We start from the raw sequence: 23,933 nt of genomic DNA, 5'->3' as shown, positions 1-23,933 counted from the left end.
ATTTGTGAGAGACTTGTGTAAACAACATGGTACTAGTACTTTATTTACATCCATTTGATAACAACAATGTGACACCATTGTAACTTCTCACATTACCTCATTATCAAATATTTCTCAGGAAATCCAAGTTGCCATTGGTATTCGAGGCGCAACATTGCAACACAGAGTAGTGTTGTCAGAACAGAGCTGGATCAGTCAGGTAATTCATTTGTTGTTTTTATTGCAATTATATTTGTTGACGCTATCGATATTCTCCATAAACATAAATTACAGTGAAGCAATTTACATAACATGAATATTCAAAATAATTTGTTTTATTTAAATCTCAATGTGTTTCAGTTAATGGAGTTCTTTGACGTGCTTGATGAACCTGTACCAGGATATGAACTTCCAACGATTCTAACCGAGTTACATACACATCTCTGGAGCTGTGCTATTGACTACAGGTGATCAACTCATATTATTTAAGTACATTCATGAGACAGAGATATCCATGCATTACTAGGGAATGTCAATAATGTAAATAAGGTCTCAAATGTCTTGTGGAGTATGGGATCTTTACAGAATCAGATAACAAGTCAGTTACTTCGAGTTGAAAAGCACGACTACTTTATTCCGTGGTCTAAACACTACTGCCTCATGTTAGCCTTGACTCACACATGTGACAAGTTTACATTCTGGCGGGTAATCTCAAGTTACATTATTGTGATAGGCTATAAACTATAGTGACGTAATGTAAGATAAAGAATATCATACGGTATCCCCAGATATGTTAAACACAGAAATCTGTTTCCAACATGTCTCTTGAATTTGTTGTGCAGCTCCTGCATTTTATCATGCCGAAAACACATCATGTATTAAATATTCTATTTGTTCTGTTGCCAGGCCACTATACCTACCAATTAGAAGTGTCATTACAGCAGAAACGTTCAGTATATCCAGTAATATTGTTTATGATGCCCCAGTTTCATTACTAAGGTTGGTGAACTAATTTAAATGCCTATCTATGAGAGGATATTTTGATATGTGTAGGTGATCTGCAACCATCTATTTGCCTTGTCCTGATATCCTCTTGGTCATTGTATTAGTGTTTCACAATACAATTTCAATTTAAGAATGCATGTTTACCAATGTGTATTTTGATGTTTTTTTGATCAATGTTTAATTTGAAATATTGTCCAATCACATTCTAATGTAGCTTGATGTCTTCAATGAAATCTGAAAGTTTTTATTTTTATTTTCAGATTCCTAGTAGAAGATGCAGCTCTATTTGTGTCAGATAAACGAGATGCTCAGATGCTTGATCTGAAAAAAAGTAAGTAAAACATGAATGTACAGTGGACTGCAAATGTGTGTTAATGTGTCCCACTAACATTGTTACTGACTTTCACCATGGTGTTCACATCAGTTATCATCTGAGTATTGATTTTGTTTCTACTCTGTTTTCAGATTATGTATGCGTAATGGACATGGGATTTTTCCAGTTGTCTCTACGGATGAGTGATGGCAAGGATCCTGTAAGTTGCATTTGATTTTCCAGGAACTTTTCAGGAATTCAGTTCAGTTTAAGACAATTTTCTAATTCTGTTTGTTTCTTTGCAAACTCTGCAAAGCTTTCAGAATTAAATTACGGTTCTCATTAAAACAAGGAATCACACATAAAATGTACATGTATATATTCTTGCAATACAGGACTACCCCCATAACTATTATAAACAATGTAGTATGAAAGCTATCTCACTTACTGACACAAGAAGCATGAGAGTTCTTTTAAAACCCAAATAAATCAACCAAAATAACTTATTAAAATTATTAAATAAATAGATTACTGTGGAACACTTTATTTTCGCTGAAAAGGCTTTTTGGGTGTCTTGTATGAAATTTTTGATGAGTTTAATGTGAAATATATGAAAAAAAGTATATTCGCTGGATTTTATTTTCACGGAATCATCCCTTTAGCGAAAATGGCAAAAATAAATTCCAATCGAAAATAAAGTATTATACAGTACATGGTAAATTAATTTAATCTCAACAGTGAAATGGGATGATTACTGTATACTGAATAATTAGACCATTAACGAACAGAGAAAACAGTCAGCTACATACACAACTCTGGAACTTTGCTACGATAATTATAATAGTAAAATCACCATGATATATGTAAGACACACATACTTAGGTATATACAATATTGCAACACATCAGTTATGTTATATGTAAATTTAACGAACTTGCATAAATGTGATGGCCCAATGCTTCTGTATTCACGTTGATAAATGATGTGTGGTCAACATCTAACTGTACTACGCTAATGTAGAGACATGTGCAGGCACCACACATCTGACATCATATATGTATCTCATACAGCAAGTAGAAAACATCAAGGATACAAATAATGAAAGATATCATGATAACAATTATTCCAGGGATTTATGGATTACATATCAAACACATGGTTACAGAGTTACTTTCAAATTATGTACAAAAGTCATATAACATAAACGGCACTGCTGTCTCTGTACATGTGTTAATGCTGGGTTGTTTTGCTAATTCACTACCATTCTTTCTACTTATGGCTTGTGAATAACTCATAAATAAAAATAGAAACTTGTTGTACTATGTTTTATTTATTCATCTGAGTATTGTGTGTTCTTATTCTGCTAGAAATACCCTCGGATTGACTTGCAGGCAACTAACAACCTGCTAAATATTAGGACTTGTGTAGACTCCTGTGATGCACTCAGGAAGCTTATCATCTATTTTGCTAATGATGGAGATTTGAATCCTCCTTCACCATCTCCTGTGCCAGCCCAACAGTCAGAGGAAAGCATACCAAGTAGCAGTAGTACATCCACAAAGGTTAGTAATACAATGATTTGGTTTAACATTATCCTCAGTATTTGCTAACTGGAGTTCTTTTATTTAACTGCATATACCGGTAGTTAGTAAAATATCCATTAAAAAATAAAATGTCAGATTTTGTGAATCACTATGATATTGTATATGGGTGGGACCTTAGATGCAAATGTCCATGGACATCTCATTCAAAGTTAGAGAACACACATTTGTTTTTGACCATGAAATAGTTTTCCATTCTTCCCATCTGTGACGCCACTGTTCTCTTGTAGCTATTGTATTATTTATTCTGAGAATGCGATGATGGGAGCGATTGGAATACTACATGAGGGACAAAAAAAAGTGTTCCATCGCACCTAACTTCCACTGATGTTGGGATAGTCTAATACAATCTGTGTACATTAGGCATGCTAAATCCAACCTTCTAGTGTACATGTAAACCTATCTCTGCCTGATTTATGTAAACCATTCTACTGTTCTTGTTCCATCACTGTGAATGGCTATAATCAGCACAGGTTTGTTGTTAAACTGTTTCTTATTGCAGGCTACCCAGCCACAGTCTCCAGCTGTGTCAACCAGTCCAATTGCTCAGGGACATTTTGAACAGATGCAGAATTTAATGGAAGAGGCTATGAAGGAGTATTCCTCTACCACGTCTGAGAGCAGTGGTTCAAATAAAGGTAAACATGTTGGCACAATAAAATTACTGTAACAATATTGTAACATTGAAGAGTTTTCTAAAACATACACTTCAGTACAATTTGGTACACTTCAGTACAATTTCAATATCTAGATTCAAAAGATAATGAGATATCAGTAGCAAAATAAAAGATCGGATAGTTTTATTTACACAGTCAATGGAGTTTTTACCTGTCTAGGCAGTTAAATACCGTATGTCATTTTCATTAGTCAAGGAACTTCAGAATGACATTTCTACCAAACTAGGGAGTGTAGTATAAAATTGTCATCAGTCTAGGGAGTTTGGTATGAAGTTACACCAGTTTAGAAAGTATTGTATGACATTTCTACTCGGCTAAGGAGTTTTGGTATAAAATCTCCTCCAGTCTAAAACAATTTCACTTTTCATGTCCGTAACTCATCAGTGTTTGTATATTTCAGGCTCCCCACCCACAGTCATCAACATATCATCTGATAAAGATGAAAAGCCACCTACAGAAATGTTTCTCTTCCCGGATGAAAGTAAAACTACAAAGCAATCAAGAAGTCAGCAATCGGCAAAGGCTGAATCAGATGATGATTTCGACGACGATGATGTATTTTGTATTCTCGATGTGCCAGGAATGGGAATTATGGTGAGCATTTACAGAACTGGAGAGCCCCCATTTGAATATTTTTTATTTTGTTTATCAATGCTGTCTTTACTAGTTGATTGCCATGTGCTGAGCTATATACAGTGATAAAGGTGTAAATTCTATGTCAATAGCAGTCACATGATCAACTGTCCAGTTTTCTGTACGGTCTGCATGAGCAATACTTTGCACTATATTGTTACGCTTACCAAGTTAATTTTGATTTGTTAACTTACTCAATTTTTGAAAAGTGAAAAGTAAATGGGACTACCCCTTCTCCCTGTCTTTATCTGAGTTTTATATTTTTATATCATTACACCAAAATCAGAATTTGTTTAAACTGCCACTAGAGGGCGCACAGAGACAATCTTAACAAAAGCTTGAGCAAGTTTCATTGATGATTCAGCTTCAAGTTTTGTGTTAATGTCTTGGGCTAGCCAAGCATTATTGGCATATTAAAATTAATGAAATAATTAATGATAATTTTTGAAATATAACATTTAGTATTGTCCAATTATTTGCGACATTATTCTTTATAGACTGGATACGGCTTTTGCGGCCCGAGGTCGTGCGGCGGAAGAGCCTGAGCTTGCGAGGGCGCGTAAGCCGTACGATCGAGGGCAGCAAAAGCCGTATCCAGTCCATAAAGGTTTTATCATATACCTTATATGAAAAAAAAGTCTTTAGTTATGTTATTTTTCGCTCGTCTGGCCCAAAAGAAAACCTATTTGATTTCATCCGGGTTTCGGTACGGGCCTTTTTACTGGTGCGGATTTATACGATGGATTCTAAATGACGCAAACGCGTCAACATCTCTCACACAATAGACCGGTATCGCATGACGTCAGTGACAGGGATCTATAGACAAACTAATGTCACCAAATATATCCACAAATTACGTTTTAATGAGACAGCAAATGAACATAAATTTATAGCAATATTTTAACGATAATAAATACGAACTCATTATAAACTTTCTTTCTTAAGAATGGACACTACAGTCCAGCTAAGTTGGTCATTTACTGACCATCCGACAACGGACGATTTCTTGGAGCTGATGTTGTAGCCACAGGTAAAGACGGGTAAAGACACGTTAATTTCACAGTTAAAAACCTTAGTCGGTGAACGAGAAACAATTGCTTGACAAAAAGCAGTTTGGTTTACAGTTCCAGATTCTGGCGTAACCAAGAATATCTGAAATGCGCCGACGATCTTCCATTGAGATGGCATCGGTGTCGCTGGGTGTATCCCGCGACACCGATGCCAGCTGAATGTGCGTATCGTAGTGCTGTAAACTTGACACGTTTTTGTGACCAGTTATATTTATGATTGGTTGTGGTGGAATGCCGGCTTTCGTCAGGTTAATAATGAGTCCAACTGTTTTTTCGGTAAATTTTCCATCCACAGAATAATATCGTCAGCCATTATCGAAGCGCAGACGCAAATTATGCGCGTTGTTTATAAACAGAAAGTAGTTCTAGAAAATAGACACGTTTACCAAATATGGTAAACGGGGCCCAGGCATGATATGGAAAATTATTGCACGGCTCGCGCATCGGGATTCCGATAGCGTTACGAGGCCGGGCAATACGAGGTATATGATAAAGTGTAATAAAATTATGGTAAAATCTTAGCTGGGAGGGACATGTGTTCATGATACATGTACCAAATCTTCAGATTGTACTCAAATTTGTTGACATTTTCAGGTTTTTGGACTTAATTGTTTGTTTTTTCTTTTTAGCCCAGAGATGGGGAACCAGAAGTAAAGATCTTATCTGATCAGACTATCAAAATTGTGAAGAATCACTTCAGTTTGCCAACCGGTAAAACGGATCTGCTGAAACCACCTGACCATTTCCCTCCTGCAGTGTGTCGGTACACATTAAAAGAGATGTCGCTTGTGTGGTATATCTATGGTGGAAGAGACTTTGAGTCATCGTGTGACGAGAGGAATTCACCAGGTAGGAGGGATAAATCAGTGAAAAATTTGGATTATTATTAGCTACAGAATATTGCTGACTCAACAAAATGGTCTATGCAGGGGACCCCAAAATCACAGGCAGGACTTTGGAACTGATGATTTTAATACGATCTTTGTGATAAATCAAATTCTAATGTGAAGTGTTCCTAGAATAGTTGAGGCCACCTTCTTCTAAATTCGTATGATAATTGTGAATTTTGAACACGGAACATTTCCTACTTCCCAATTTAATTTTGCCGAGTGTGTTCCAAAGCAGAATTCAACACTGCAGTGCATGACTGGATTTTAGCTTGTCCAGATAAAAAGTAAATTATTAAAGTTCTGACATGCATAACCTATGAATCCCGTGATTTATGGCCCAGTTTGTTCAAGTTTAACAGATAGTACATTTTACTACATGATAAATAATATGTGTAACCAATTTATTTAACAGGGTCACGTAGTCCTAGTTCACCCAGTAGTAAGACTAGTACACCTGAGAAGACAAGGTAATGTAGTAAAATGGTTGTTACATGTATTTAAATATTCACTACTGGACTAATTTTGCACTTTCATTGAGTGTGTTTACTTGGGCTATCTTGTTTTCAGTAAACAAATAATGTGTTGCATTACATATATGTTTAGTAACATTCTCAACAAAATTTTAATTCTGTTCAATCTCCCACAATGCATTGCACATGTGCTCAGTAACATGCTTGAAGAAGTTCAAAATTTGAATTATGCTTAAAAATCCCACAATGCATTTCACATATGCTCAGTATTTTAATTTTGAAAATCTGTTCTGAAGAGATTCTTTTAATTGAATTTAATTATGTTTTACATTTCTTTCAAAATGCTTCCTTGCAATGTGTGTTTCAGGTCAAAAGTCATGACAGGATCTCCTTCATTCGCTGGTAACAGAGGTGGTACCTTAGGGTGGAAGTCAAGGGGAGGGCCTTGTCGAAAACTTGACGTACTCATGGAGCTGCAGATGAATAAGGTAAGCGACAGCGGTTTATGTATATGATGTAAAAATAATACCTGGTTGTAAAACAAAAGGAAACAAGGTTGTGTTTATGGATTGGTGATAATCTTGGGCAATATATTGTCAGTACCTAAATAACCACTCATACATACCCGTCAATGTATGATTACTTTTTTTCAAACCACAAATACACATGTCCAGAATAGCTTTGAGTCTAGTGTCAGTATGTGATGCTTGTTTCACTTTTGCGCATGCATGCTTATTTGAAGGTTCGGATGCAGTATGAATTGTACCCTGAAAACACAGAACAGGCATCCAGACAGATTCTATTGATAAATGATATTGAAATCCGAGATAGGCTCATTCATTCTCAAATCAACAAGTTCTTGTATCAATATACATCAGAAGACCGGCCGAGACAAGCCCATGCAAACATGGTGAGTAACTCTTGCGTTTTCTTGGATTCTTGATTTTAATTGGGTGCTTGATATCAAACCTTGTAAATAAAAATACTTTAGAACGTTTTGTCTCTGACTCTGTTATGTTTTAACATATTCATTGAGCTGGTTTTTATCTTGAATGTATTATCAAAGGATGGATAGGAAAGGTATATTAAATGAAAAATGTCTGTTCGTCATTGTTGTTGTTGTTGTTTTTAAAGCGAACCTAAATGCGGCCTAAATTTATAGTTGTGTATATTCTAAACTGTATTCGAAATAATATTGCAGTGGTTTAATTTTGTTTTAATTATAACTGTAGCTTGGATAGACATTTGAAGTGCTTGCCATGGAGGCCATTCATGGAGGGGAATAATTAACGAACGAACATATTTAACATCCGGGTACTTTTCAAAGCTATGACGTTTTAGTATCTGATCGCATTTATATACGCCATTGTACATAGCCGTTCATGCTGCCAAGCATTGTGTACTATTAGTATAAACTCAACTTTTATATGCACAATGTGCTTTTTAAAACTTGGGTTAGAGCCTTATGCGTTTGAACCACAGTATTCTGAGAGTGAAAGCCCAATTGCGTTAAAGTACCGTACTTCCCCGATCGTAAGCCCCTCCCGAGTATGAAGCCTATCCCTATGTTTTTACTTGGTATTTATCGAGTTGAGGGCATTCACGATTATAAGCCCAGAGTGTTTTTACTGGGCGTCGACGATATTCTTTAAAATATGCGTGTAAAAGGTGTGTTTCATTTCATAATAATCGTGATTGGCATGTTAGTTTGGTTCATGCTTTTAGTTTTATGAGAAAACTCGCATTAATTTCAAGTTCAGAGTGCATGGCGAACGTACACATTGTGATTCGCATCGTTTCTATTCTGTCATTTACTCAGGATGAACATCGATGTTGCAATTCTGGAGTAATCCATATTTCTTTGAGTAGTAGCCTTCGAAAAGCCAAAAATGTGATCGTCAAGGCGTGTACCTGGTTATTGGGCATGGTTTACTTTGAGACTATCATGAAAGGCCTAGGGTTTGAACGATGAGACATGTTGGCGACCGAGAAAGGTGTTTAAATTCTTCCTCCACACTCAGTTTATCCACGGTTATTATTAACCGTCGTTTATATTTCGGAAATTGCGAATCGCCAGTTTTAGGGGGAAAAAAATCACATCGTTTTTTCGTTGCAATCAGTGCTACAGATCGCATTTTAACATTGCGGTAATTCACTTCCGCATTGCATTAAAAAATCATCGTCAATAATTGGAAAATTTCATCATTACGACACATCATTTTGATTGGTTAATGAAAGACATGACCTGTTATGTCAAAGGAAGTTGTTCCAGGTCAAATCGTGCTGAAAAACCTCATGGTGGAAAATTGTTTTGCGTCGAGAGTTTGCGTACGATCGAAAACATACCAAAACGAAGATAATGATAAATGCCTTCGTCCACTGTTTCCTCACAGACCCTACCCATTATTTCACCGTAAATTCAGACGGTATGTAAATCGTATTGTAATAAAATGTGTGTGTTTTTTATGAACATGTTTGTTTCTTCATTGTAAGTATCGTTCAAATCAATGACGCATTTTTTTTCAAAAATAAGTATTATTTTCCCGAGCCCGGCGTGGTGAACGAATATTTTTTTTGGATAATTTTTCGTTGTTTGCAAGATGGTTACAGTGTTTAACCCCAAAACAAAATCATTTTTTCTGAGTTGGTCCTCGAGTACAAGCTCATCCCTTATTTTTCCTTTACGTGTTCATGCCTCCGGGCTTATGATCAGGGAAGTACGGTATACTGTGACGATTCAGATCAGTCCGGTGTGAGTGATGAGAGCATATCGTCGACGATGCCCCTTGTTCGGATGAAAGTTAGATTTCAAATTACACGGAAGTCTGTGAACAATCTGCTTGGTGTTCCTGTGACATGAATACATGGACGAAAATGTTTCCACCACCACCCTACGAACTCAAGATTGCATACTGGAAACAGTGCAGTACTGGAAACAGCATTTATTAGACAGTTAGACAAAAAACAAAACAAAATGCCTGTCTCGATCAATCGCACATCCATAATGTTTGTATGTTGATATGCTTGTAAATAACATTAACGTAAAAGTCGAAACAACCTAGACTAGAAGTCAATTCACTCATCCAGCCAACTATGGCTCCTTAAGTTGCTTATATTTAATCAGATACTATTTCGTCATCATGCTTTGTTACCTTACCTGTTTATACCTCATGAGGGCGTTTTTTTATGGCAAGATGGCGCAAACGGAAGTCCTTCGCAGGTTTATGGTTTCTCATATTTAAATCATCATAACTCTGAAGATAATCATTTTTTTTTATTTTTGTTTTCAAATTTATAATCAATATACATAACTTGATAAATACAAACACCAAAATAGGCTCTATTTAGTTCCCCTTTAATAATTGTTAATGTGTGCACAATAACTTTACTAATTCTATGCCAAACTTTACCAACCTTGGTCACCTAATTCTTCTGTATAAAATCTTCTCTTAGTTCAAACGACAGATGTCCTGTGTGAAAATATCATGCAAAAATTTAAAAAGTAGTAGTAAAAATCTGATAAAATTTTTTGACTGATTCTGCTTGACTGATCACTGGTGATACACATTCAAAGGTCACTGATCTCAGTGGAAATATGCATTGTTGTATGTGTTCAATGAAGCAAATGATTTATCTTGTAATAATATCCTTGGTAATGTATCTCCCAAATCTCATGGGAATACTAGACTGAGTTTCAATGCAAACTCATGGAGAGAGTTGTTGCACAGTCTGATACACATTTGCAAACCTACCAATAAAATCTTTACAGAAAACAAGATGTCAGATAATCAATATAAGAACTCCTATGAATTGGGTGCAAAACTTTTGCTCTAGATCTGAAGCCAATAACAAAGTTGTTATTAAAACAGTTATCAAAACAAAAACAATGCAAAAATACATAAAAAGCAAAACAATGCATCCACATTTTGTATTATGTATACATTATATTTATTATGCATATTATTATGTATACATATGTATTCTGTATTTGACAAACAGTTCATTCGACAAATGAAATCCAAAATTCACAGGAATTTGTATAATACTAATTTAAAAACACAGATTGCAGTGTTTGAAGATGTAGATTCTCAGCAGCAACAGTACTGTTACATTCTTTGGCAATTCAATATCTGTCCATTGTCATATGCTATGTCAACTCTGATTTTCATGCATTCCACCAATCACTATTTGAGTTGATTTGCATACAAAGAGCTTGCAACGTGATAGTTATTCCTAGAGGACCTTTTTTTAGCTCCGCTGTCGACCTGACCTTCTCGAGCGCAGCTTATCAAATGAGTGATTGTCTGGCGTCCGTCACCGTCTGTGTCAACTTTTTACTTTTTAGACTTCTTTTTGAAAACTACAAGCCTGAATGCTTTGATACTTGGTGTATATGTACCTTGGGTATATCTCTCTTAGATTTGTTCATTTCATGATGTTTCCTTCAATTCTCTAATTTTGATGAATATTTTTGTCATATTTTCGAGTGATATTATTGACTTCTTTTTAAAACTGCAAGTTCAATTGCTTTGATATTACATATATAGGCACTACATGTGGACCTCTCTCAGATTTGTCATTTTGTGATAATATCTTTAATTCTCTAATTTTGGTGAATATTTTTGTAATTGTTGGTAAAAAGTGATATTTTCGACTCCTTGTTGAAAACCACAAGTTCAATTGCTTTGATATTACATATATAGATACTACATTTGTTCATTTCATGATGATATCTTCAATTATCTAATTTTAATGACAATTTTTGTCATTTTTGGTGAAAAGTGATATTTTTGTACTCTTGTTGAAAACAGCCAGTCCGATTGCTTTGATACTGTACATATTGTTAATTTTCTAATTATATCTTCTGTTCTTTAATTGAAATGTGCATTGCTAACAGTGAAGCTATCTCAGCCGACAGGTTGCTTGTTTTACTTTTCAAATAATACATAAGTCACACAATGAGTATAAATAATTAAACAAATTAGGCACCAATGTTTTTGTAAGATATTTACATCAGCTTTCCCACTTCTGTTTCAATCCTAAAACTTGTTTGTATTAAAAATTAATTATGACAATGCATATTCATATTGAAACAAACTACAATAAAAGAAAAAAAATAATATTATATAACAAAGGGATTATTCAGTATGTTAAACAACATTTTATCTCATCTCTTCTTTGCTGGATTGTCACCACATGCCTATAAAAAGCATACACGGTATCCATGCAGTTTTTTGTGTGGCCCTGCAAGACAGATTAGATATGAGTAAATCAGATCTATTCATTTACCTAAGGGTATTTTAAATGTATTAAACATTCACCTACACATACATCCCAATTTATGATATGATTCACAGTCAAATCATCCAGATGTTTTTTGATTTTTTTCTTTAAACACAAATCCTGGTCATAATCCAAAGGCCTGACTATATTTGAAAGATTATGATTTATAACTGCCAACTTTCTAGATTGAGCCTTCTGATTAAAAACTCGGGGGGGGGGGGGGGGCTGATGCAAATGAAAATATTTCCATCAAACATACCCAGATGTTGACTACTAAATTAAATTACTCTCTAAGGTCTTTTATTCGGATAGTGCAGTATAACCTCATATGTTATTTTATTTTTAGTAGTTTTGCCGCTGAAATTTGATGATTAAACAGAAAAATATAAGAGCAATCACATTATTTTAATAGTATAATTAGCAATATCTATATAGTTTATTATTACATAACTTATATATTGCGACATTGTTAACTTGTTTTTCCTCACTTCTTTTTTTGAGATGGTTAAACACAAATGATTGATGACTAGATAATTATCAAATACATAAATAAGATAATTTTATTACAATATGCAGACATGATTTTAAATTACTGTAATGTTATACCTCAACTTTAGTAATAGTTAATAAGCTGTCTATCATTTTAAAATATAATACAGTTGCTATAATCAAGAGTGTATTATGTGTTTTGTTTGAGTTCCTGTGAGTTCTCAAGTTTAAGAAATATATAAAGTTTGAACATGAATTGTCATGCATGTCACTAAAACAAAGTGGCCAGCACTCGGTAATTTTGAATCTGAATCATTTAAAAACTGACATAATCAATTTCCCATAACATTTTAAATGAAATCTATCCACATGTAATGGTGATTTTTCAGCCATTTATTATCAATTTTTATATGGTAGAAACTCAAATTTCATTTAGGTGATGTGTAGTTATAGACAGTGACATCACCACTGACTCATTAATAACAGGAACACATACATTAATATTAATTAACCATAGCAGCAAACAACAACATTGTTGTTTTCTTGCCTATCAGTCACTACTGCATGCAAAAAGTAAACAAGTATGCTATAATTATTTGGAAATTATAATAAAAACTATTTTTTTTTTCAAATGATGCTTTAGCATTGAATTCTATTAAAATTGTTCCAAAAATGCACATTTCTTTCATGTTTTTGGCAGGTAATATTTAATACAAGATACATGTTTATGTATCCAAATCATGTGCTTACATCTGTATAAATTGTGTGCACATATTCACTAGATTTGAATACTAGTGACGAAAGAGGTGCAATCTTTGTGACTATAGATACAGTCATAGGTTACAATGATGGTGATCATTTACAAGCATTTAAAAGAAAAAAAAAAATTTTTCCTGCAATTCAATGTGATTTATTGGTAAACTAATTTTTCTTCCTTTGGTAAAACGCAACAGAGAAAAAAAAAATGAGAATTCGTTATTAATTAAGATCTCAGATTACAAATTTTAACCTGAAATCTTGATATATTCTCTAACTGAAATTGTAAGTACTTGATTTGAAAAAAGGTACTGTAATACTGTGTCGGAGAAATATACGCTTGCGTGGGATACACATCTAATATTAAATTGGGAAATTATTTTCCTTAGGCGCTTAATACCCATTGTGAGTTCAAAGCTCTTCCTGCTTCCTGTATCCGGCTTCCAGCTGTTGTTAATGTCAAACGACATGTTAATAATAATACCTTCCATCAGGATAATGTGTATGTCAACTATTTCACTGTGACATGTACTTATTTTCAGCTAATGGTCAAATTCTTACATATCCGACCTGATCCTCTTATACCACGTGAAGAGTGTTGCCTTAGAGTCGCTGTACAACCGCTAAGGCTAAATATTGATCAGGTAAGGGATCTCTAAGATCAGATAAATTCCTATACTGATGGATTCGTCTTGCAAAGCATCTTAAATTGTCATTGTATCTGTGCGAGTGAATGAAGGGTAATATAGTCACCTTATCAGCAACTGTTGTATATCATCTGCATAATATGAGGTCATTCACAAAATACGTCTGGAATACTCAGTCGAGTTTCATGTACTGGGACATTATGATCAGGATTGCAGACACTCACTCAGAACTTTATTGTGCTGTTGTAGAACTTTTAAAATATTTGGTTATCAACAAGTTTCATTAAGGCAGCAGTATCCCAGCCACTGATCTATTATGCAAATTTTGAGTATGTTACTGAAAGCATGGTGGCAAACTAGTTCTGAAAGCGAAAGTGACATTTAAGCCAACCTTTTGTTTACAGCTTCTTAAAAAATATAATGTACAATAATAAGGTTATTAACAAAATACAGTATTTGGTTCTCAAACCTTGTACACTACAGCATATATGCTCAGCGATTATTTGATTTGTGTTTTTACAAGGGTCAAACACACTACAATACTTGAGTACAATAACATGGGTACGATAATGAAAATTATTGTAGTGCTCAAGCTAGGCGTATCATGATTATGTATCTTCTTTCCTTTTCCTAGGATTCACTTTTTTTCCTGAGGGACTTTTTCAGTACTTTATCTGATGGAGTGGTTCCAGTGCATTTGGCAGGTCAGTAGTTTTGCAGTTAGTGTGTCTATATATATATGTGTGTGTGTGTCTGTCTGTTCCACTGATATATTGAGAACCATATGTTTTTTATAAAACTTGATGCATAGATGCTCTGAGCTAATGTGCTAAATTTTGGTTTTGGTTTTAAAACCATGCATATTAATTACCTAATTTGCATGATAATTAGCTAATTTTTAGCTGTTTCATGACTGTTCCACTGCTATCTAAAGAACCACTCATTGGATATTCATTCATTGGATTTTGATGAAACTCACAGAGATGCTCTGGGACAATGTGCTGACCAGTTTTGGGTAATAGTCTGTGCATATTGGTTCCCTAATTTGCATAATGTTTTTTTTCACTAATATCTCAAGTACTACTCATCACATTTCAGTGAAACGTGGTACATAGATGCTCTGTAACAATGCACAGACCTAGTTGGTTTTAGTTTAAAACTTGTGCATATTAATTGCCTAATTTGCATAATTAGTTTATTTTTTTGAATTTTCCGCTGATATCTCAAGTAATAATCATCGCATTTCAATGAAACTTGGTACATAGATATTATTGAACAATGCATAGACCGGATAATTTTTGGGTTAATATCCATGCATATTAGTCATTTAATTTGCATAATTATTTACTTTTCAACTTTCCACTATTTTTTTAAGAATTTATCATCACATTACAATGAAATATGATTTTTGCGTGCCTTGAAACAATGCACAGACCTAATTAATTTTGGGTTGAAATCTATACAATATATTGCTTAATTTGCATAATAATTACATTTCAATAAGACTAATATAAGTGCTTGGGAACAATACTTAAGACCTGATTAGCATGGATTGAAATTTGAGCATACTAATTGCCTAAGTTGCATAATGTGTATAATCAATAAATTCATTTAAAGTTGGTTCATAGATGCTCTGGAGACGTGATTAGTTTATTTTTGAAAAACATGATTATTGATTTTCTATTTTTTATTAGCTAATATCTAAGATCCAAAAAAAAAAATTAAATTGAACTTAAGGTTGAGGTGCTCAGGAAAATCAAATGTATTTTATATTCTATATTGTTTCCCCCTTGTACATCTCAAAAAGCTTGTTTGAAAGGCTAATCTTAAATTTTGAATTAAATTGTAACATGTTCCCAATACTCTCAGCACACAAGAGTTCTTTCTAAGCTTTCTTTGATTCTCTCTTGTTTTTTAAATCCTATTTATTTCTTTTATATGCCTTGTAGACAGATTGTGGCGATTGTTTTTCAACAAACTCTTATAAAAAAAATGTGTGTTGATTAATAAACAATTTGCCGACATATGTAGCAAAAAGAATAAATTAGAATTTTTTATTCTCAATAAGCTTGAGTGTCAATTTGAAAGGTGTGCATGCGCAGATATTGTAAATATGCAAAAACAAATCTTACTGTTATCACAAGACCAGGTCTAATATTGTTTATTACAGAGCATAAAGCAAATGCAGACGTAAGTTCAGGTACCCCGGCAGCTTTCCCAATACCAGTTCAACCTGTTGTCACAGCAACAGATGATACATCATCATTGTCATCTTTGCAATCCAGTGATACCCAGGAGCTAGAGAGCAGCACATCCACTGTGACCTCCAGTTGTATTGCGCAGGGTAGTGAACCAAAAGTTGTCAGTGCAGACCCACCTGTATTTTACAGGTACAAAATAATGCATTTGTATTTTACTAGTGAAATTGATGTGTAATGCATGCATTTTTTAGTTTTCAGACGTGTACTTCAGTCACCATTAGGAACTGTTTCTTCGTGTAGCAAACAGGGACATCTGAAGGGGGTATTGTTCAATTTGATATGTTATAATACGCAATATTTGGTAATCATTGTTCTAAGCAATGGCTCTTTTTCAGTAGCATATGAAATTAGTTGAGATGAGCTGGGCCAGCACAAGACAGCAAATTTCTCCATCTAAACACATTCAGTCAAAATCTAGGATTTTCAGCCACAAGACCAGGATTTACTTTTTTGCTCTGCTGTTGACTTTGTTGAGCGGAGGCTGTCATATGAGTGATTGTTCATCGTCGACGGCATCCGGCGTCCATTTGCGTACTTTTGCAACTCTTTCTTAAAAGTAAAAAGTGATATCTTTGACTTGATAAAAACCGCAAGTCTGTTAGCTTCAATGAGGTACCTAAGGTAAACCTCTCTCAGATTTGTTCATTTTGTAATGATATCCTCAATTTGTAATTTTGATGAATATTTTTGTCATTTTTGGTAAAAAGTAATATTTTCGACTTTACTTGAAACCACAAGTCCGATTGCCTAATGTTTAATGCATATTTTTTTGATTATTTTATTTTGTAAACAATGCCCACTCACACTCACTTTCCACTCACGAAAGTGACAGCAGTATAAAGCATAATTTATTTTCTGGCCATTTAATTAATTTTCTGAACTACTTCATGAATTAGTTTGTTACTGTTTTTCTCAGGTTAGGGAAGCAGTGCAGAGGGCTGAGGCATGGTTGAATCATACTAGTATTTGAATTGTTGTATACACGCCAAATATTAACCTAACAAAAAGTGGTTTCTGGTATGGATAGAAATACTATTGTAGTAACTATTTATGTGCGGAATTGGCTAACATAATTTATGTTTATAGTCAAGTCACTTGTAAATACAAGTCTTGTGCGACAGTCCCGGGAAAAAATTGAGGGCGTGATTTTCAGATGGAGTCAAGTTTCGGCTCTGATAACAACAGAACTTTATAAATAGAGTTCAGAATTTTGAATCTTTGTTTTGACTTTAAGCCATCATGCCTGTTCAGAGTACATAACCAACATCATTTATTTTCATTGTGTTTTTTCCATTCAGGTCTTTCAGCTTTGCACCAGAAGTTCCTATACGATTGGATTATCAAGGCAAACACTTAGCATTGGAAGAGGTAACATCATTTTTCACTATTAATTTAAACCACATGTAGTAGCTGTTATTCTCTGCGATGTAAGCCATGTGCATTTCATGTCCTGCATTTTCTGACAGTGCTCACAATTCTCATCACAGGGTACATTTACTGGTCTTCTCATTGGTCTTGGCCAACTGAATTGTTCTGAATTGAAGTTGAAAAGGTTCCAGCACAGACAGGGGTTAGTGCACACCAGTTATTTTGCATGCTACTTTTTAAACAGTGATTACTTAAAATTTAGAATGTTTTTTTGTTGTTGCAATTTATACAATTTCAATATTTACTTGTAGATTACTCGGTTTAGATAAAGTGGTGAATTACGCTTTGAATGAATGGATGACGGATATTAGAAATAACCAGTTACCAAGTATACTAGGTGGAGTTGGACCAATGCACTCTCTTGTACAGCTAGGTAATCATACAATCACCATGTACTGTGAATGTGAATATATTAAACACAGAATTCTTATTAAACCCCTTGAACTACTTTCGTCACATTTCACAAAATAAAACCTGCCTTCTTTTAAGCTAAGCTGTGGATTTTGTTGGGCGAAGCTTATCATATTGTCCATCGTCATCAGCTGTTCAGGTCAACTTTTTACATTTTTTACTTCTTCTTGAAAACTACCAGCCTGATTGCCATGATACTTGGTGTATATGTACCTTGGGTAGACCTCTCTTAGATTTGTTCATTTTATGATCATATCTTTAATTCCCTTATTTTGGTGAATATTTTTGACTTCTTATTGAAAACCAGAAGTCTGATTACTTTCATAATATACATATAGGTACTACAGGTAAACCTCACTCAGATTTGTTTATTTCATGATGATAACTCTAATTTTGATGAATATTTTTGTAATTTTTGGTAAAAAGTGATATTGTTGAAAACTGCAACTTTGATGGCTATGAATTATACATATAGGTACCTCATATTTACCGATCTCAGATTCGTTCATTTTGTGATGATATTTTCAATTTTTAAATCGAAATGTGAATTGCTAACAGTGGAGCTATCTGAACTGAGAGACTGCTTGTTGGTTGTTTTCATAAAAACACATTTCATATCCTTTTTTCTCTAGTTTTTGTACGTAATAACAGTCGACTTCTGTTGCAATTTCTTTTGAGTTGGGCCATTATTTTTAAAATTTGACTGGACATTTCCATTAATTGAAAATCCTAGTGTTTTTCTACGACTGTTGTCATCTGACTTTGAATTATATCAGTTTTGAATCATCTGAGTCATTGAAGTTTGCATCATGTATGTTTTATTTCAGCATGAATGTAAAAAGTTTTGACAATTGGAGACCATTCCTCACACATGTATATTTAAGTTTTTACATCATATATATATACCGTATATCTGATTTTATCAGTTGTCAATTTCATAGTAGGAAACTTAATATAAACACTATTAACAGAGAAACAATCAGAATGTTAAAATAGCATGTCAGTAAATTGAAGATTTACTTGTGTTCAACAGATGCAAGATGCTTTCTGATGATTTCATGCAAAATTTGGACATATCAAGCAGGTTTCATTTCCAGTGACTCGTTCAATTGAGAGTTACTATTTTCAGTGTAATTTGTTATTGGTTTCAGTTCAAGGGGTGGTTGATTTAGTGAGATTACCCATAGAGCAATATCAAAAAGACGGTCGCATCGTTAGAGGTCTACAGAGAGGTGCTCATTCATTTACTACATCCACTGCCATGTCTGCCTTAGAACTTACCAATAGACTAGTACAAGCGGTACAGGTAAATATGAATCCATTCTGGTTCAACACATGTCATGTATAGTATTACGATTCTTTGATTTCAACTAATGTGACGTCTACTGTTGCGGTAGAAGCTGCAACAAAATCAACTCCCTTTCTTTTTATGCTCTGTCTGAATCTTTCAATACCAGTCAGTTAACATTTGTCAGCGTGGTTCAATCCAATAGCTAAATCTAATAATTAATGTAATTTAGATCATTCTGTCATTTGTATAATTCCCTAGGCTGTAGCTGAGACGACCTACGACATGGTATCACCGGGACCCAGCGTCTCAAGATACACCTATGGCAGTGGTGGTCAGTTCGTGCAGCATAGACTAGCTCATCAGCCAGCTGATCTCAGGGAAGGCATGGCTACAGCTTACAAAGTTGTCGCTGAGGTAAATGTCTTACAATTTGTCAATGTTTTGTTCTGTTACACTATATTAATTTGTTTGAGAGCTTTCTGGTTAGGTTTTGCCTTGCGCACACAAGTATAGTTGACCACCCTATAAATCTGATATGATAATACATTCTTATATTCTCAGTGAAAGTAATTCATCTATTTCTTACTTGTTTATCCTGTATAGGGTTTGGGTGATACAGCAGACAATATAATGCGGGTAGCTAGAGAGGAACATGTACACAAAGGTGTCTCCGGTGCCGTGGGTGGAGTGATGCGTCAGATACCTTCGACTGTAGTCAAACCACTCATCCTGGCCACGGAAGCAACGTCCAGCGTTCTTGGTGGTGTCAGGAATCAGCTGAAACCAGATGCAAGAAAGGAAGCTACTGACAAATGGCGGCTGAAACAAAATTGAGTTAGCTATAAGGACTTTCATGTGGATTTTTAACTTTGTGGGTGTGGCTATGGGCTGGGTGGGTTGAGGGTCAAATACATACAATCAGTGTTCTAATCCAGTGTTAACACTCAACTAAATTAACTACTCTATTAAAAAACATTTGCGTACTACCATATACCTCATTTAGTAAATAACAACATTTTTGCGGCATAGTTAATCACATCACTTTATAATAATTCCCGGTGGACACTTGACTTCACTAAGGGTCACATGATCAAACCCCATTTTTGATGAGTATATTGCACAATAATTTAGTTCTGTCATTTTGTACAGTAAATCTATCATTGAACATCATGACCATGGTTAACTACTAATTTATAATTTGGATCCTGATTACTATTAATTTAATGATTTGTTTCATTAAAAGCCCAAGTTTGCAGATACCACACACTTGTGTCCATGTATATTTGTTCCATTCAGGAAACAGGCAGAATAATTTTACCTTAAAAATGAGTTATGATTCATCAAACAAATGAGAGTATACATTACTGACGACCCCTTACTCTCTATTAGAATGGTATTACCTTGAAATGTAACACATCTTTCATCTGGAAAACCAATTACTTTTAAAAACATCTGTGTGTTTTTTGTCTATATTCATTAATCCTCTGCTCGTCTGAAGCATGAGGCACCAACGCAACTTTTCTAGCCTTTACAACTCTGAGCAAACCAGTGGATCTTGTTCAGTCCATGGTTCCTTTCCAATGATTTGACTTTCTGTATGTCTTTTTTGGCATTGCTGTAGCATTTTTTTTTTCATGTTGGGTTGGTGTCCATTCGCAAAACCCTTCTTTCTTATTCTGGATTTGAGACCAGGCATTATTATCTTATTAAATATCTCCATTTACTGTACATACATGTAATAGGTCTCATCAAAATTGGACGAGTAAAGTAGGCTTAGGCTGTATTTATGAGTATATCCTGATTTCATATTTTCAACATGCATTGTACTCTTCCTTGTACCTGAAATTGTAATTATGCGATTCAATGTGCGGATGTTGGGAAAGATATCTTCACCAGTAAACTTGGTGCTTTGAAGCTATTGTACAATTTTGAACAAAAATATATGCAGTATGCTAGACATAGAGTTGATTACAGTTAGTATATGTTAAATATCTAGTTATCCATGTGTCCAAGACATGAGAATATTTTGCATGGAAATGGAGAAAAAAAAATCTACTTAATTGTGTTGCACATTCACAAGTCTTCAAAATTGAAAAGCATTTTGTTATATGATGAACACTGTTCTTTGTAGATTTTTTTCTAATGTATTGACTGCTTTAAAAACCCAAAACAAATACTGATCATGCTTTGAGTATGCTGACTTTTGTTTCATAGTGATTTATGCCTGGGTATGACTTATTTGCATAATGTACCCTTGTACAATGAGTTGATTTACAATGAGTCCATATTTGGTGTTCTCCATGATTGATTTTCAATGTATTGTTTCATTATTACGGTAACAGAAGATGTGTGTAATGTATTGGGATTCTATATTTGATTTTGTTTTTATATATTCTTATTTACTGTATGCGTGTTGAATGTGGCATGTTAGTGAAATTATTCTTTGACTGGGTGATCCAACATTTTGAGGGAACTGCAGGTGTTGGTGCTATAGAATTTTAAGAGAACCTGAAACATGATTTTTTAATGGAATACATAATTAATAGATATATTATAACGATTTGACATATTGTACTGTACATCACAGTTTATCCTCAATAATTGCTTTGCCATATCGTATACCAGTTTACGTATAGTAAACCAGCATGTATAAAATCATACCTACTATGAGTATGTTTCCAATCCTTGCTGTATACAGAATATGTATCTTTAGACAAGAATATATATTTATGTTCTTTTTCAATACAGTGATAACAGCGATACTTGGCATAGAGTTAACATTGAGAGCTACTCTGTATGCACAATGTATACTTGGTACATGTGTGTATAGTACGCATGATATACTGTAGAACATGTTGAAATAGCTGCATGCAATTTTAGCGGATTTGACTCTTGCGCTGAATTAACAGAATCTTAATTTAGCTAAATTGACTATCTCCTTGTGAGAATATACTTTCTGTTAAATTAGCTGCATCTTGACTTAGTGAAATTACAGATTAGCTAAAATAACATGCTGGCTAAAAAGACATGTTTTACAGTATGTAGGAGTTGATTCATCCATGGAAGTTGTCACTATTTATTTGACATGTGTACAGTGAATGTTAATTCAAGTTGTTAGATTGGAATGCATTTTTTTTAACAATTGCAATTTAATTTATATAATTGTATTTAGTCAGTATTTACATCATGTTGAGTTGTTTAGAGTGACAAATAAATTGAGTCACTTTGAAAAAAAGGACTTTTGTTTCTTTAGTCCCACTACTATAGTTCACTATAAACTTACTATGAACTTACTATTCACACTGTCAACCAGTATTTATAATTTGGTCATTATTTGTTTTTTCATCCCGGACTACTAAAAGCACAGACTGACAATGGTTAATATTGGTATTAGATGTGTGTATGAGTAGGAGAAAGTCTGCATTGACGATAGGTGAATAGGTAATAAAATAAAACACTACTTTTCTAGGTTTAGTTTTTACTTTTTCATAAAAGTTTAAACTGATATGTTTTTATTTAGTATGATTTTCTAGGATGTTTACTCAACTGGTTCTGCTCATTACATGTCTCAAAGTTTTATAGGTCACAGTCCCACTGCGCTAGTATTAAATGATAAAGAACAAGCAAACCAGACCATGTCCCCAACCATGTCTCCGACACAATCTGGCAAACCATCTGGACAGTCAAAAAGACTATTTTGAACTGTAGGCATTAATTTGCGATTCAGCCAATGACGGAGAGAGAAATCTATGTCAGGGGAAGCCCCATGACCTCATAGATTTTCTTCCATATCAAAAGGTCAGCGCCACCTTGCCTTGAGTTTACTCCCTAATTTCTATGCACTGAGTGTGCATCGTAGCGAAACAGTGCATTCAGTCGACAGTTTTCTGAGGTACTCCTTCTGTGACCATTGGTAACAGTAAGACGTCGTGTCTGGTAGGATAACATTTTTCTTATTAGGGGCCCTTATGCTTTTGTACTGCACACAAAAATAGCGTTTATGTTGCAGAGATTGATCGTGTCACCCAGGCTCGGGCTAGTCACACGATTGGTTCGGGTGGCCCTGCGGGCATGAGTGAGAGGAGTGTTAGTATGGGTGTGAAGTCCTCTGGTTCAACTACCAGTACCTCAGGTGCTGCGGCATCGAGTTGGGAGCACTGCAGTGGTGAAGCCGAAGTTTCTCTGTTACACACGCACACACCCCCTGCTGTTATTGCAGACGGAGATCTGCTCGATCATAGCACCAACGGCAAAGACATGCCCCTGATGCCTATTGTTGCTATGGGGCCTGTTGCGGGTACCGAGCTTGCCTCTGAGGTTCAGGTGAAAGGGGGTTCTACGACGATATCTGATTCCCGGATCCCAGATGGAGGGATCCAAGGCAACACCAACACGGCTCCCCTGGTCCGGCAGATTGCTGAATGTGGCAAAGGGCGCACAAATGGTGTTGCTGGGTGAGTGTAGGTCCTCTGCGGAAGAATATAGAGCTAAGACCCCAGGGTGGGGTAACTTCATGACTAACACCTTCCGCAGGACCAAGCGTTATCTGATCAGTGTGGTGTCAGGTACCGGAGCCAGCAAATCTTGCACCCCGGCCGGATCCCTCGCTTCCTTTCCCCGAGGTACCACAAACTGAAGGACCGGCTGAAGGGGGATGGCTAAGTTCTGTGGAGTTTCTTGGCATTTCAGTCAAAAACAGTCCACCACGCCCTGAGAGCAGAGTTGTGAC

The 23,933-nt window shown here is 35.0% G+C and overlaps 1 protein-coding gene across 1 annotated transcript in view; it reads left to right on the top strand.

Moving 5' to 3' along the window:
• Positions 1-22,439, top strand: part of LOC100377229 (autophagy-related protein 2 homolog B-like) — a 40,435-nt gene extending 17,996 nt beyond the window's left edge. Inside the window, exons 24-44 of the mRNA XM_085494776.1 lie at positions 119-199; positions 340-446; positions 886-978; positions 1,245-1,315; positions 1,450-1,517; positions 2,665-2,859; positions 3,401-3,536; positions 3,976-4,169; positions 5,908-6,127; positions 6,581-6,635; positions 7,006-7,126; positions 7,381-7,548; positions 13,709-13,810; positions 14,448-14,517; positions 15,984-16,203; positions 17,373-17,442; positions 17,562-17,644; positions 17,754-17,875; positions 19,065-19,219; positions 19,463-19,618; positions 19,808-22,439. Of these exons, the coding sequence (XP_085350902.1) occupies positions 119-199; positions 340-446; positions 886-978; positions 1,245-1,315; positions 1,450-1,517; positions 2,665-2,859; positions 3,401-3,536; positions 3,976-4,169; positions 5,908-6,127; positions 6,581-6,635; positions 7,006-7,126; positions 7,381-7,548; positions 13,709-13,810; positions 14,448-14,517; positions 15,984-16,203; positions 17,373-17,442; positions 17,562-17,644; positions 17,754-17,875; positions 19,065-19,219; positions 19,463-19,618; positions 19,808-20,038 (2,718 nt within the window). The 3' untranslated portion in view covers positions 20,039-22,439. The remainder of the gene's footprint in view (positions 1-118; positions 200-339; positions 447-885; positions 979-1,244; positions 1,316-1,449; positions 1,518-2,664; positions 2,860-3,400; positions 3,537-3,975; positions 4,170-5,907; positions 6,128-6,580; positions 6,636-7,005; positions 7,127-7,380; positions 7,549-13,708; positions 13,811-14,447; positions 14,518-15,983; positions 16,204-17,372; positions 17,443-17,561; positions 17,645-17,753; positions 17,876-19,064; positions 19,220-19,462; positions 19,619-19,807) is intronic.
• The last annotated feature ends 1,494 nt before the right edge of the window (positions 22,440-23,933 follow it).

The sequence above is a fragment of the Saccoglossus kowalevskii genome, chromosome 2 (assembly GCF_978046115.1).
Source record: "Saccoglossus kowalevskii chromosome 2, keSacKowa6.1, whole genome shotgun sequence".
Taxonomy (NCBI): domain Eukaryota; kingdom Metazoa; phylum Hemichordata; class Enteropneusta; family Harrimaniidae; genus Saccoglossus; species Saccoglossus kowalevskii.
Note: the sequence above shows the minus strand (reverse complement) of the source record. Positions and strands in the feature narration are given on the sequence as shown.